This window comes from Sturnira hondurensis, unplaced genomic scaffold, assembly GCF_014824575.4.
Source record: "Sturnira hondurensis isolate 20B ecotype Veracruz unplaced genomic scaffold, ASM1482457v3 Scaffold0017436, whole genome shotgun sequence".
In the NCBI taxonomy this organism is placed as follows: Eukaryota; Metazoa; Chordata; class Mammalia; order Chiroptera; family Phyllostomidae; genus Sturnira; species Sturnira hondurensis.
In genome coordinates, this window is record NW_028090067.1 from 2287598 (window position 1) to 2301625 (window position 14028).

Genomic DNA, 14028 nt, shown 5'->3' on the forward strand with positions numbered 1-14028 from the left:
AATCTCCTTGGGCTTGCCCCCCCACCCCCAGCAACACCCCCGCCCAGTGGTGTGTGACACACAGTGGCCACTGGGTGGCAGTGTGTTCTCATGCCTGGGAGAGGCATGTTCCCCCTAGAGCTAAGGAACATGGAGGTGGGGGTGGAGGCAGGCAGGAACTTCAGCCAGCGGCACAGAAAGGTTGCAAGACTTGATCTCCAGGAGGACTTGACATGACAGGGCTGTTCTGCGAGTGTGCGTGTGTGTACACACACACGCTGCAGCTACAGGGCCAAGGACAGTGCTGAAGTGGAGCCGAATGTGGGTGGGGTGGGCCAGAGGAATAAAAATATAAAGGAAACCAGGGCAGCCAGCTGGGTATGAGTGATATGGGATAAAGGATGGTGGAAAGGGCTGTAGAGGTAAGGGGTGAGGGCTTTTTGGAGCGTCAGAAAAATGACAACCCAGGAGAGAGGAAGAATAAGACAGAGACCGAGGAAGAAAGACTCGTGGAGAAGCCAGGAACAGAAAGAGGAAGGTAAGAAAGACTGGCTGGGGAAAGTAGGTCAAAAGGCTGAGGTGGAAGAAGGGAGCCCCCAGAGGCTGGGGAGAGACAAGAACCTTCACTGGACAAGAAGGAGTCAGACTCAGTCTTGCTGCTGATGGGAGTTTATTTGGACTGAATTACAGAGACGCACTGGCTGCTGCTGCTCCAGCTCCAGGTCAGGGCTGCTGTGGCCCTGGCTCTGCCTCTGGCTCTGGCTCTGGCTCTGGCTCTTGCTCCAGATCCTCCATCTTGCTCTGAGCCCGAGGTGGGTGAATCCCATGCTCTAAAGCAGAGAATCTTCTTGGGCGCCACTGTGGAAAGACATGGAAGGTGGGAGGAAGAGAAGGATGAAGAGATAGAGAAGAAGGAGGATACTAGGTCCATCGATTCTTTCTCAGCCCCTGCCTTCCCCATCTGCTCCCAAGCCTCTTTTCAGCCCCTTCAAGCCTCCCTTGGGTTGTTCAAGCACAAGGGGTCCCTGGAATACAGAGGCTTATGAAAAAGGGCTCAGCATCCACTTTAGTCACCTTTCCTGACAAAGGGGTGCCAGACAGTACTCTGAGGACTGGAGAGAAGGAAAGCCAGAGGCAGGGAGAGGGGAGTCCTTGAACTCACCCGTCTTCTCCAAAGGTGAAAACCAAAGGCTCCAGTCACCAAAAGGAGAAGGAGTCCACCAAGGTTGAGAAAGAGAGGGAGATGGCCTGTTCTCAGGGCACCTGGGGCTCTCTCGGAGTGCTGGGCACCTAAGGAGAAAGTACAGAATTAGGCATAGGGTCCCAGCAGAAAAGACATCATGCCACACCCTCATATTTTACAGATGCAGACGACAAAGCCCAGAGAGTTTAAGGGGCTCGTCCAGGATCCTTCAGCCAATTAGCGGCAGAAGTGGGTTGGGACTAGACAAGAACTGAGGGCCAGGTCCCTAATAGGAAAAAAAATAGCTGGGAGGGTATGGCGAAGGGGTCTACAGGTGGGAACAAGACGACAGGTCTGGAGTTGGGGCTGCGGTGTTGTGGGGTATCAGACCTGGGACGGACAGCTCCGTGAAGTATACGGCTGTTCCAAGAAGCCTCTCCCCCTGGTACAGGTGACACTGCCAAGGCTGAGAAAGGAGGCCGGCCTTCTCTACCTCCAGCCAGGGTCCTGGAGAACTCCTCCAAGACTGCTTGTCCAGGGGGGTCCACACAAAGCGCTCTTGGCCAGATGCCGGAGTCACCTCACAAAGCAGTTTCCTCGGGTTGCCAGGTAACCCAGAGGATTTGGGAGTCACTGAAAACATTAGAGGAAAGAGATCTTTTGAGTCCCCGACCCCCTTATTGACACCATAGATCCAACTCCCAAGTCTCAATCACAGTGCACTCCCCTGGGCTCTGATTGGGTGAGGTGGAGGGGAGGAGATCAGGGTCATGGCCAAATTAATCATGCAGACAAAGTTCTGGTCAGATCACTCTGCTGCTCAAAAACTTCCCTGTTGCCTTCAGGGGACTGTTCAAACTTAAATTGGCCTGGAAGGATCACGTAACAAATGCTGTTTCAGATTCTTTTACACTCAGAACCCCCAATACCTGTCAGGTGAGCGGGCCTTACTTTCCACTATTCCTGCTTCCACAATTTGAATGCTATCAGTGCTCCTGCTGTGACGTGCCCCCTGGATGAACTTGCCCCTTTTCTGAATGTCTGGAGAACAGTGAACTGACCCACTGATCCTGAGGCAGAGCATCTCGAAGCCAAACAGTGAGTGATAGGGTGAGCAGGAGGAGACCAGTGGTCAAGGGCCTTGGGCTGAGCCTGGGGTACAAGAACCTGAGGATCTGGTGACACAGACACCTGAGTATGGACCCTGGCGCTGGCACTTCCCAGCTGTGTGACTCTGGGAAAGTTCCTTCTCTATAAAACATTGCCCACTGAGTTGTCATGCGAGAGCATGGGAAACTGACACACAGCAGTGGACCTTCCAGAAGACCTTGGACAGAAAGAATTGGTAGGTTGTGGTGACTGACTAGACATGGCGGCAGAAGCAGGCTAGGTTTCAGGGTGAGCGGGATGCAAACGGGGTTATTGACGGAAAATCTAATCCAGCAAGAGGATTGGGCATGAGGAAAAGATGGGGTTCAAAGTGAGACTGGGGTATAACTATATCTAGGTAGAAATATCCAGGAAGCATGTAGAAATTCAACACCGGCCCACAGAAAAATGTATTATTTGTTAGCATATTCATTTATTCCCTGAGCCGATGCACATTATGAAGCACCGACTATGTGATGCTACTATTTAGTGGCCACAGGTGAGTACTACAGACACAGACAAGTAGCCACCATTGGTGACTGATTGAATTGCCAATCAATCAACACATTTTCTGAGTTTTCTTTTAAGGTGTGTTTGTTTTACACCGTCTTGAAAAGTCCATGATCAGTAAATATTTGCGGACCAACAGACTGAGTTAGTGACTCCTCCCAAATTGAGGCCATTTCCCGCAACTTGAACCTGAGCTCTGGCCGCAAAGTGGGACAAGTATTCTAGAAATATATTCCACCCCTTCGGAACCATTCGAACTTTTGTCACCTTTCTTTCTAACTTGTCAGACCCTCCCCCTGATTCAGAGCAGGGGATCCCCTTAGACAAGGGTGGAACATTCATCTAGTGACTCAAGAAGGATTTTCAGTTTTGGTTCTTTACATACGGGGGCGAGAGAAAAGGAGGCCGCCAGGGGTGGCCTATGTAAACCACACCCCCAGCCTGGTGCAGTGAGGCAGACTCATCCAGTCTTTACCGGCCAGTCTTCCCCCCCTGCCCCAGCTTCCCTGGGTTGGAAACTACTCCTTTCCCTCACAGGACCGACCTGTGATGACTGCCAAAGTGACAGTGGTACTGTGCTGCTGCCCCTGCAGATGGACGCGGCAGGTGTAGGTCCCAGCCTGGGCCTGGCTCACAGCCTCTAGTTGAAGGGTAAAGTTGCCATTGTCTCCAGCTACCAGCAGGTCAGGGCCTCCACCGGGAGGGGTCCATGTGGCAGTGAGGGAAGATGGGGTCCTTATGCTAGAAGGCAGTTGGCAGGGCAGCTCCACCCGGGAACCTGCTCCTGCATACACTGTCAGGGGGACTTGCTGTGCCGCACCTGGAGAGAAAAGGGACCCCAGAGTTAAAGCAGGGAGGGGGAGGTGGCAGAGGGGATGGACACTGGGTTGCCATGAAAGGGAGACAGAGGGTGAAGGAGGTGGTCCTGGTCGGAAGAGGGCTAAGGAGCAGAATGAGATGTATGAACTGAAGAGACTCAGAGACCCAGGATGTGGGCTGAGCCAGCTGGAGACGGAAGGCCAGCGATTGAGGCTGGATGGCCGAAGGAAAGTCTACAAGAGGAGAAGGCAGCTGAAAGGTGGCAATGGGAGGAAGGCAGAAATCAGACAGTGAGGTCCAGAGCAATCCCATGAGGTGTTAGCTGCAGAAGCCCTGCCTTGGGGATCCGTAAGTCAGAGGAAGACGAGAGAGGAGCAGGAAGGCATTGTGGTTGAGCATGAAGGCAGACTGGAGGAATTACCCAGGACAGTGAGGTTGTATGTGCTGGAGACATTGAAGCCATCTCTGTAGGTGAGGATGCAGCCCCAGGGCCCAGAATCCAAGGGGCTGACTCGGGACAGGAAGAGGAAGCTTCCAGCCAAGTGGTGATGGGGGGACTCCTGAACAGGGACTCTGCCCGGGCCGTGGAACCAGTGCACAGAGGCTGGGAAGTCAGGGCGGCTGAAGGAGCAGTTCAAGACGACCCAGTCAGAGGTCCTGAGAGACCCTGAGGGACTGGCAGTCACTGTGCAAGGATGGAGAAGGGTCGTTAGCCACGCCGCACTTTCCCCTCAGCAGGCCAACTGAGCTGCAAGCTCTGTCTTCTCCTCCACCCACCCCCTCCAACTCAGTGCTTGGCACCTGGAGGTGCTTAAAATGGATGCCCAGAGCCTCCAAGCTTGCTTGGTTTGATCTACCCTTCCCTTCCCACCAGGTCTTGCCTGAGGATCGTCACTAAGCCCACCTCCTGAGCCACAGATGTCTGAAATGAATCACTCTAGCCCCGCACCCTCCCTCGCCCCCCGAGGGGTGCCTCTCCTCCCCCACCCTGGCGCTCCCACTGTGGGTGGGGCAAGGGGAGCTCAAGGGTGATACAATCTCTTCAAAGGCACCCCCCACACACATACGTGCTTTCTCTGGGGGCACCTTCCACTTAGCAATCCAATTCCCCACCCCCTTCCGCTACCCTTCTGGGGGCTCGCTGCCAGGGCTTAGGGCGCATCCTTCGAAGCACAGCCTCGGCCCAGCCCTTCCCGCCTCTGGATGGCGTGGAACTGGGCGCCCTCTTCCCATTCTGGCGCCCCTCGCCCCGCCCCCACCTACCCCAGGCCCGGCCCACGCGCAGACGGAGGCGGCAGGTGAGGGCTCGATTCTTGAGGTTCACTGTGGCACTGTACTCGCCGGCGTCGGCGAGTCGGACCGGGCGCAGCCAGAGCGAGAAGTCCCCGCGCTGGAGGCCGCGGTCTTCCAGCTTCACGCGGGACTGCAGGGGCGGCCGCCCGCTGCGCAGCCCCCCAGGAGTCAACCTCAGCACAGTGTAGGGGGTGGGCACCACGGGGCGAGAGCCCCTGGTTGGGGGCCGGCTGGGTGAGGGAGAGAGAGATGGAGACATTAAAGGGGAAAGCAGTCTCGGGGGAGATGCAGTCCTACCACGCTTGTAGCATTTGGAAGCCCACCCAAAGGGAAGGTCTCTTGACTGTCCCTGTCCCCCTGGCCTTGGGCCAGCACCAACCCCTGCTAGCAACTCATGGGATGCAAGGATGTGGGGAGCCGTTTTCAGAGGAAGGACCTAGGGTGCATAGTGGTGGGAGAGGCAGGCCACTGGCTTTAGGGGGACTGACAGCTCAGGGGAGGGGACTGGGGTCTGCTTTGGGTCTTGGGTTGTGAGTCTGGATGCCATTGCTGCTGGATTTGGGAGTTTTGTTGCCCAAGTTTGGGGTGCATACCTGTCTGGTAGATGCTGCCAAGTGACCCCTCGTGTTTGAAGAAGTCTGGGATCCTGGAGGGGGATTGCAGGGCTACAGGGAAGCTGGGCAGGAGCCCCCTCCTGGGCCCACACCTCCGGGACCTCTGTCCCAGATCCTGGTGCCTCCACTGGGGAGGAAAAGAGAGGCCAAGGGGAGGGGCTATGAGCCAAGTGACTGGGGAAGACCAGGGGTTTTGCCCCTTCCCTGCCAAGGGGGAGCCTGAGGAGAGGCTTTGGGGTTGAAGGACTGCCCCAAGCAAGGCATGAGAATAATCCACCCAAACTAGGAACCTTGACTTTTGTGCAGTCATCCAGACATCCCTGCTGGCCCCTCTGTGCGTCTGGAGGTCGACCCTCCCAGAGGGTCATCCCCACCTTACCTGGAGCCACCCACAGCAGTGGCAGAAGCAGCAAGACCTGGAACGGGGCCTCTCCCATCTCCCCCTGGGCTCTGGCCACAGTGAGCCCTCCAAAGGGAAGAGGTCAGAAAGTGGGGAGAGACAGCCTGACAAAAGAGAGGTTCTGCTATGTGGAAGATGGAGGAAAAGAAGTAGAAGAAGAGGGACAGGGGCAGAAGCCTGGAGAGAAAGGGGAGGGGCCAATGACCTGAGGCTGGAATCTAGAGGAAAGCTAGACAGATCAGGGGTGGGTAGGGGGTGAGGTTGGGGGGTCCCAGGGAACGGGGCAGAGCAGTGGCAGAGAGCAGAGTGGAGGCAAGGTGGATGTCTCGAGCTGGGAGATGGGTCTGCTGCTCCCAGGGCCCTTGCCCCTGTCCTTCTGCCTTCCCTCCACCTTGCCCACTTCCCCTCTGCATTGCCCCCCCTCCCCACACCCCAGGGCTTACGGTTTCGCTTCGCAGTGGAAAGTCTGAGGGGGCTGATTCCCAGCAGCATTACCCTCCACCTCTGTGGTGGCGCTCCCCTTGTTTATTTCCTCAGTCTTGGGTGTCCCCACCACCCCCCCACCCTCTCCCCAACCCTCCTGACTGTTGCCTTTTCCAGGACCTTCTGCCCTTGTCTCCAGACCGTTTCTGCCTGAAATTATCAGCTTGCTCACCTGTAAGCTGCCTCCAGTCAGTCCCAACATTCACTTTGTTCCCGACCAGCCCTCTCTTTGGTACTCATCCCCCCCCCCTCATTCCTTTAACCTCCCAGAACTTCAGTGCTCCTGTGGACCCGCCTTCCCCACCCATCCAATGACTCCTGGGAACAAGGTGGACAGGAAGCTTTACTGGACCCTAAAAGATAGTAGGTCTTGGGGAGGGCACCTCAAGCCCAGGGAAATAGCTACATTGTATTGAGCCTTCAGTACGTGCTCGGCACTATATCCGACACTTTATATAAAGCCAGTCATGAAATCTAACATTACCCCATTGTACAGATGAGGGAACTGAAGCTTAAATAATTTGCCAAGGCCAGTTATGGAGTGCAGAGACAAAAGCTGTGTGTGTCATCCTGACCCCGGGTGAATTATGGGTTTCTTTTGACAAGCATGGTGGCATTAATGAGTCACAGACACCCTGGCCCATCTCAGACCCCTATGTACTCAGCATCTGCTCCCAACCCAGAGGTTCTGGGTTGGCAACGGAGATGCAGGGACATGCCGAAACCCTGCAAGAGATCAAACTGTAGAAAAACTGAGGCAGAAGTGCTAGGGAAGGAATCCTGAGGCTTCCTGAGGGAAACTCTTGCTTTTCACCCCACCCAGCTTGAGAAGCCAGCCCAGCAGGGAGTGGTGGAGGGTGGGGGCCAAGAATCTGCAGCCAGTCCGGGTACCACGAGGGGCCCTGGAGTTCTCCACTTAACCAGGTGATCACTTCTCAGGGCCAGGCAGAGGGGCCATTCTGATGCCAGGCAATTCTCACTCCAGGACCCGGGCCTCCCAGCCCTCTCCCACTGCAGGGGTGGGACTTCCTGTTTCTGAGGCTGTTTCTTTGCCTGGTTCAGCACAATAGGGCTGGTAGCTTTCCACTGGGCTCAGCAGTGTCTAGATGTGGTGGGGGCTAGCAGGGAAGTAAGGGTGTATCGCTGGGGAGGAGCACCCCCCCAAAAACCCAAGACCGGGACAACAGTCGGCTCTCAAAGAAGCTGCACTCCATGCCCAACCCTGGAGTGCTGACCTTCTTGAGTGGTGGATGGTGGAAGAGTCCTTTTTTATAGAAGGTAAGGGTCCTGACAGAATGTGACATAGCCACCCTCCTCCCTCTGCCCTGGGAAAGCAGGAGACAGGTTAAAAACAGAAGCGCGACCATTTCTTTATTAAATTATACAAAAAGGAGGGTAGAGGGGGGCAGCTGTGGGGCTTGGTCCCAACCCTGGCCCCACCCCGGCCTGGCGCTGTCTGAAAGGAGGGGATCTGAGGGAGAACCAGGGATCAGGCAGGGTAGGGATGGACAGGACGGGAGGCTAGGATGCAGCGGTTAGGAAAGAGAGGCTAATGGAGGAGGGGTGGGAGTGGCTGGGGGGAGAAAGGATGAGAAGAGAGAAAGAGGCAACTGGGGACCAGCTGGGGAGCTCAGATGGAACAGGTCAGGACATGGCAGACGGCAGAGCGGAGATGGAGGGGCAGTGTCTGGAGAGGTGGACATGAGAAGGCTGGGACGAAGAGGGAGGCAGCTCTGATGCAGGGCCCAGAGCAAGGAGCCAGGTGAGGAGTTGCTGCACTCATCTGTCCCTGCCCCCGTCTCCAGACCCTGGGGGCTCCCACCCCAGCCCATTGGCAGGGGGCTCATGCTGATGCCCCGTTTTCTGTCTTCTGCCGCTTGGGATCAGCTTCATCCTGTGGAGAGGAAAAGAGACATTATATGGGAGAGGGACCGCCCCCTGTCCCTGCCCTGTTCCAGCACCCACCCATGTACCACAGGGATCTGGGTCCAAATCCAAAGGGCGCCCAGCCCCTGCTGCATCCCTGATAGCCCCTCAGGCCCCACAACCAGCCCAAACCTCCTCTTCAGCAGCTCTCTTCAGCGCAGGCCCTTCGTCGTCATCATCTTCTTCTTCCTCATCTGAGGAGCCAGAAATGGGTCATTGGGGAAGGGCGGGAAGCTCCATCAGACCCCCTGTGGTCGCCCTCAGCCCTGTTTCAAGTCTTCAAACCCACCCTGACTCTGTTCCTTGCAGCCCAGCCTCCCTGCCCCTCCCCACCTTCTTCTTCCCCTTCATCTTCCTCTTCTCCATCCTCAGCAGTTTCTTCTTCTTCCTCCTCAGCTCCATTCTCCTCCTCCTTTGGGGACCAGAAGAGGGAGCAGTGTCAGGCTGGCCTTTGCCTCCACCCACCAGCACCACCAACAGCAAGGGGCACTGGGAGGACCCGAAAGGTGAGGCAAGGAGGATGGGAGTAGGATGGGGGGAGTCTTGAGGAAAGACAGGACCCAGCCCCTCAGGAAGACAACGGGAAGGGGACGGTGGGCAGATGTGGTCACAACCCCTAACCCCGACCCTCAGCACCTCCACCACTTCTTTCTTTCGTTCTTTCCGGCTGGCCTTCTCCTCCACCTTCTCTTTCTTCTCCTTCAGGTCCTGCAAGAGAGAAAGGTCACCTTTCTCTCACCACAAATGATCTGCAGCCCTGAAGTCCCTCTAGCCCGGTTCTCCCTCTGCAGTGAGCTTCGAAGAGAAGAGTGCAAAGTGGAGAAGGCAGCCTCAGAAGCCTGGAGTCAGAACAGAGGCCCCCGGGTCTTTTTTTAAATTATTATTAAATGTATTGATTTTAGGGGTAGGAAGAGAGACAGAGAAACATCTATTTGTTGTCCCACTTATTTTTGCATTCATTGGTTGCTTCTTGTATGTGCCCTGACAGATTGAACCCTGTAACCTTGGCGTATGGGGACAGCGCCCTAACCAACTGCGCTAACTGGCCAGGGCCAATCCCAGGGTCCTTAAGGCCACAAAGGGGCTGTGGCCAGACACCTTCTTTCCCAAGACTCAGGGAAGATGAAACGTGATGAGGAAAGGGAATTAAGTGGTTGAAGGAACTGTTCACCATCCCCATCAAGTTCTTCCAAACTTGACTGGCTGAGGAGTGCAGCTCAGCATCGCAATGCCCCTCATCTGCTCAGAGGCCTGATGCCCCATCCCCTCCTGCTGCCTGCCCAGCTCTGCCTTTTGTCTACCTCCGAGGCCTTTCCTGGGCACCCCTCCCAGCGACCAAAGCTTTTGATTCTCTCAGTCTGTGGGTCTGTCCCCAGAGTCCCCAGGCTCCTACTTGGACAAACACCACAGGGGTGTGAGGAGCACCCTAGCCTGCTTCCTGGAACCCTTTTTCCCACTCCCCCCTCCAAAAGGAAAGTTTCCTCTTCCCTAAGGTTTGTGGAATGTTCACGGTGTGGTGTGTGGTGGGAAGGTAGAAATAACCACTTCCAGAGGATATAGGTCAAGTAGGATAAAAGAAACATGGAAGAGAGCGTGGGGCATGGGAGATGAAAAGAGGCAAGTTCTGTGTCTGGGGTGGGACAGGAATACAGGTGGGGAAAATACCTGTCTCCAGGACCCTCCCTTGGCACTGCCCCTTCTTCATCCCAGCATCTCAGCAGGCACACCCTAATATCCTGCACTTTTTTTTTAATCCTCACTCGAGGACATTTTTTCATTGCTTTTTTAGAGAGGGAGGGAGAGGGAGACAGAAACATCGATGTGAGAGAGGAACATCAATTGGCTGCCTTCTCACAAGCGCCCGACTAGGGATCAATCCTGAGACCTTTTAGTTCACGGGATGGTTCTCCGAGCAACGGAGCCATACCAGCCAGGGCCTAATGTCCTTTCCTGATGTGGCAGAGGGAAACGCTCTGGAGTGCCCCCTCCATAGACATACCCACCCTCCCAGTTTTGATTCCAGTCCTCTTCCCACCCCACCCTTGCCAAGCGGTGAACAACTGTCTCCCTAGGATCTGATCTGGTGTTGGGGTGCAACTCTGTGTGACTCCATGTGGATGGAAGTTTTCTATGTGAGCAGATCACCCTGGGAGAGTATGTCCCTTCTGGAACAGGACTGGGGATAGGAGGGAGGGTTGGTGCCAATGGTTGGCCTGGAGGGACGCTCAAATCCCTTCTCCCTTTCAGGGGAGCATAGAATGCTCTCACTCCAGCTGGGTTTCTTCGTGTCACTTGGCTGTCCTCATTTCTTTGCCACATGGTAGGTATGACATTTCTAATACCTGGTAGACTTTCCCCTCTGTGCTGGGCCTGGAGAAGCTGGGACTTGCCAGCGTCTCTCTGGGCCCCAGCACCAGGTCTGTGTCACCCTGGCCTGAGTTTCCCTATCTGGGCTGATGGGGGGAGGGAGAGAGTATGAAAAGGAGGGCGGGGGACGACCAGAGACCAAAGTCCAAGGGGCCGGGCCCTCTCTTCCCTATCCTGTCCTCCTGGTCACTGTCCTTCCATGATCCCTTTTCCAGGAGGGTATGTGACCTAGGTCTTGTGCTGAGCAACTCTCTGGCCTCATTTACTCAACACAGGCATACACACTGACACAGGCTGACACCGGTTCACACACACAGTTACAGAGGAGCACCCATGCACCAAAGACACATGGCCGGGTGTTTGGGTATTCTGGCCCACTCTTGACACAGCCAGCACAAGAGCACAACAGAGCCACTCAGTACTCACAAAGCAGCAACATGGCTCTAGAACATCTATGTCTCCACATGCACACATGTAACTGCCACAGGCAGTCCCACACACTTGCTGAATTTCAGACATACAAAGACACCTACTCAATGAAGTCACATGCCACCACACAGCCCACCCGAAGGCCACAAGGCACACCTTGTCAGATCTCCAGAGCCCCCCTCTTCCACTGTCTTTAATCCCATCGGTTCCCCCTTATCACTTCACAGGCCACCAAGAAACCTCTATGACCTCCTCAGCAATCCCCCCGCCCCCAAGGTCAGGCTCCCAGCCCCCAAGCCCTGGCCGAATTAATTTCCCAAAGCGACACTCAGCAGGTTCCCTAGAGAAATTAAAGGCTGGAAGAAAGGCAAGGGCAAACGGATGGGCCAGGAATGGGAGCTGAGGAGACCAAGGACGGCTCCATGCAAGGCCATGCAATGCTGAGCTGAGGCCTTTTCGAAGGCTATTCCGGCCTTGCTTCTGATTTTTAGGGACTCTAGATTCTTTAAGTGTGGGGCTGAAAGGGTGCTAAGGAGAGAAAAGACAGCTGAAGACCACTGGGGGAAGGAATGGATATGGATGTAAAGGAGGGAATGAAAAAATTGAGGCAGTAGCTGTCCAAGGAGAGCAGCAAAAAGCTATCGGGCCTCGAGGGGAGGGGCCGAAAGGAGCAGCCTCCCCTGAGAGTTCTGTTTACACCGGAGGGTCTCATCCCGCTCAGCCGAGGAAAGATGAGGTCAGATTGGAAGGAATGACAGGGAAACGGGGTGCGGGCATAAGGGCGCGAGGGAGGGGGCAGGTAAAGGGAGCCGTGGAGAGCTCCGACGGGAAACTGGCCGGGACGAAGGAGCGCGGGCCAGGCCCGGAGAGGGGTGGGGACGGCGCCTGGGCCCGATCGGAGCCGGGAGTGGCACTTGGGAACCTAGAGGGCGCTGGCGGGCGGCGCGCCGAGCTGGGTAGGCAGCGCCAGGCTGGGAAGCGGGGGGAGGGCGGATAAGGGTCGGTCCGGATCCTGCGCCAGGGCAGCGTGGGGCCGTCGGGGGCGGCCTGGGGCACAGGACCGTGCGGAGCCCGTGGGTCGCGCGGGGCCCAGGCCGCGGCCATCCCTGCCCGTACCTTGGCGCTCAACTCGGCCGCTGCCTCCACGCTCTTCTCCGACATGGTGCCGGTGCCGGGGCCGGGGCTGGCGGGGAGCCGGGGTCCCGGGTCCGGGACGGAGGGGCCCTGGACGGCGGAAGGTGGCCGCGGCCGGAACCTGGCGCGGTGGCGGCGGCGGCGGCGACAGCGGCACTGGCGGCCGCTCAGCAAGCTGGATCTCTGGAAGAGGCGGCAGAGGCGCGCGGGGTGGGGCGGAGGTGGGTCTGGAGTGGAGGGAGTGGAGACCCGCAGGGCTGCGGCCGTCCACAGAGCGAGCGGAAGGGCGGTGCGGGCGGTGGCCGGCACGCTCCGGCCGCGGTCGATGGGTCCTCGGCTCGCCGCCCCCGCACCCGCAGAGCTGCCGCCGACCAGCCGCTGCCGCCCCCGGGCAGAGAAACCGCTTATAAAGGCGGCGCTGCCCGACGGGAGGGGCTTCCCAGGGGTGGGGCAGGCGGGAGCTGGGAGGAGAGGAGAAGGGAGGAGGATGAAAGCGGAGGTTGGAGAGGTGGGGATAGGAGGATGAAAGCGAGGGGAGGGAGCGCGCGAGAGGCGGGAGGACTAGACCGAGAGGGGGAGATGGAGAGACTGACGGTCTCGGAGAAAGGAGTGGGGCGCGGAGGTGGGAAGGGGTGGGGTTCCTGCGGGGAGGGACCTCTCCGAATTCCGACCTGCTGCCTATGAATGCGGAGTCTGTCTTTTGGGGGCGGGCTGGAGGGATGACCACAATCCTACCGACCCCCCTTCCCACCCAAAGCCCTGAGATTTTGCCTAGGGATGGTGAGGGGAGCAGAAGGAAAGTCTGGGCAGGTATTTGCTTCTGAGAAACCAAAAGCTTGGACTAGAGGAAGAGGGTGGGGAGCTACTTCCACATCACTCTGGATTTCCCCTCTCATCCAGCATTTATCTGCATTTTCTGCGTGGCCTTGAGGGGGGATGGGGGAAGAAAGGGCAGCGCACCCTCTGTCCTGCCCTAGATTGACATGTGTGACCCTTACTGGGTTCTACTGTTCCTGGCTCCTCTTCGTGCGCTGAGAGGTTCAGAGGCCCTCCAGTCTCCTTTGCTCTCTTCAACATCTGACCTTTCTTATTCGCCCATCACACCTCACTTCTCTTCTCGTCCTTCTATTCCCCTTCATTCTTCCTCATTCATCTCTATCCAGACGCCTCCCTCACAACCATTTATATCACGTATTTCTCTTATTCTTGTCATCTGTGCTGTGCTTCTCATTTGCCCTCTTCTACCCTTCCACCTCCGATATGTTTCTCCCAGACAACACGGTTCTTGTCTCATCTGAGTCTGCTACCTGGCCCTATATCCATAGTTGATTTTCCTCGGTTTCTCTTCATATACTTATTTCCCAGAATTTTCCCTTTCTTTCCTTTTCTATTTCCTCTGCTACCATCTTCCCCAGGCTTTCAGAATCATGTTTGCCTAATTTGCAGAAGGTTCAGGTCTGGAGTTTCAGTCCCACCCTACTCCACAGTTCCTGGTTCTCAGTTTCAATATCTTTGGGTCATTTTGAGAAGCTTGGGGCTTCAGGAGGGCACAGATACTGGGGTGTGTATTAAAGGTCACAATGTGGATGGGGTGGAAAGCTTGGGTTTGGAAAAAGATATCTTTGGTGTGTGCACTCCCATATTTGGTTATCATGATCATTATTCATCTTTTTATCCTTTTCTTAATAAAAAAATACACTGGATCAATCATCATTTAGTATCTGAGTGCTGAAATACACCAT

General features: G+C 56.2%; 2 protein-coding genes across 3 annotated transcripts; both read right to left on the reverse strand.

Moving 5' to 3' along the window:
• Window positions 1-632: 632 nt before the first annotated feature.
• On the reverse strand, window positions 633-6339 carry LAG3 (lymphocyte activating 3). 2 transcript variants are annotated; one of them, XM_037068071.1, is made up of 8 exons: window positions 5927-6339; window positions 5527-5674; window positions 4904-5163; window positions 4062-4325; window positions 3366-3641; window positions 1553-1795; window positions 1142-1269; window positions 633-837 (listed from the first exon to the last, which is right to left on the reverse strand). In XM_037068071.1, exons 1-8 carry the CDS (start codon window positions 5982-5984, stop codon window positions 703-705), a joined length of 1512 nt encoding a protein of 503 aa, XP_036923966.1. In that variant the 5' UTR covers window positions 5985-6339; the 3' UTR covers window positions 633-702. The 2 variants fall into 2 exon arrangements, with proteins under 2 accessions (XP_036923966.1, XP_036923967.1); XM_037068072.1 differs by lacking the exon at window positions 4062-4325 and having other exon boundaries at window positions 5927-6337.
• Window positions 6340-7775: 1436 nt separating this feature from the next.
• On the reverse strand, window positions 7776-12761 carry PTMS (parathymosin). Its single transcript, XM_037068074.1, has 5 exons — window positions 12269-12761; window positions 8993-9064; window positions 8690-8768; window positions 8489-8550; window positions 7776-8324 (listed from the first exon to the last, which is right to left on the reverse strand). The coding sequence occupies exons 1-5, from the start codon at window positions 12311-12313 to the stop codon at window positions 8274-8276; spliced, it is 309 nt and encodes a 102-aa protein (XP_036923969.1). The 5' UTR covers window positions 12314-12761; the 3' UTR covers window positions 7776-8273.
• Between the last annotated feature and the right edge of the window lie 1267 nt (window positions 12762-14028).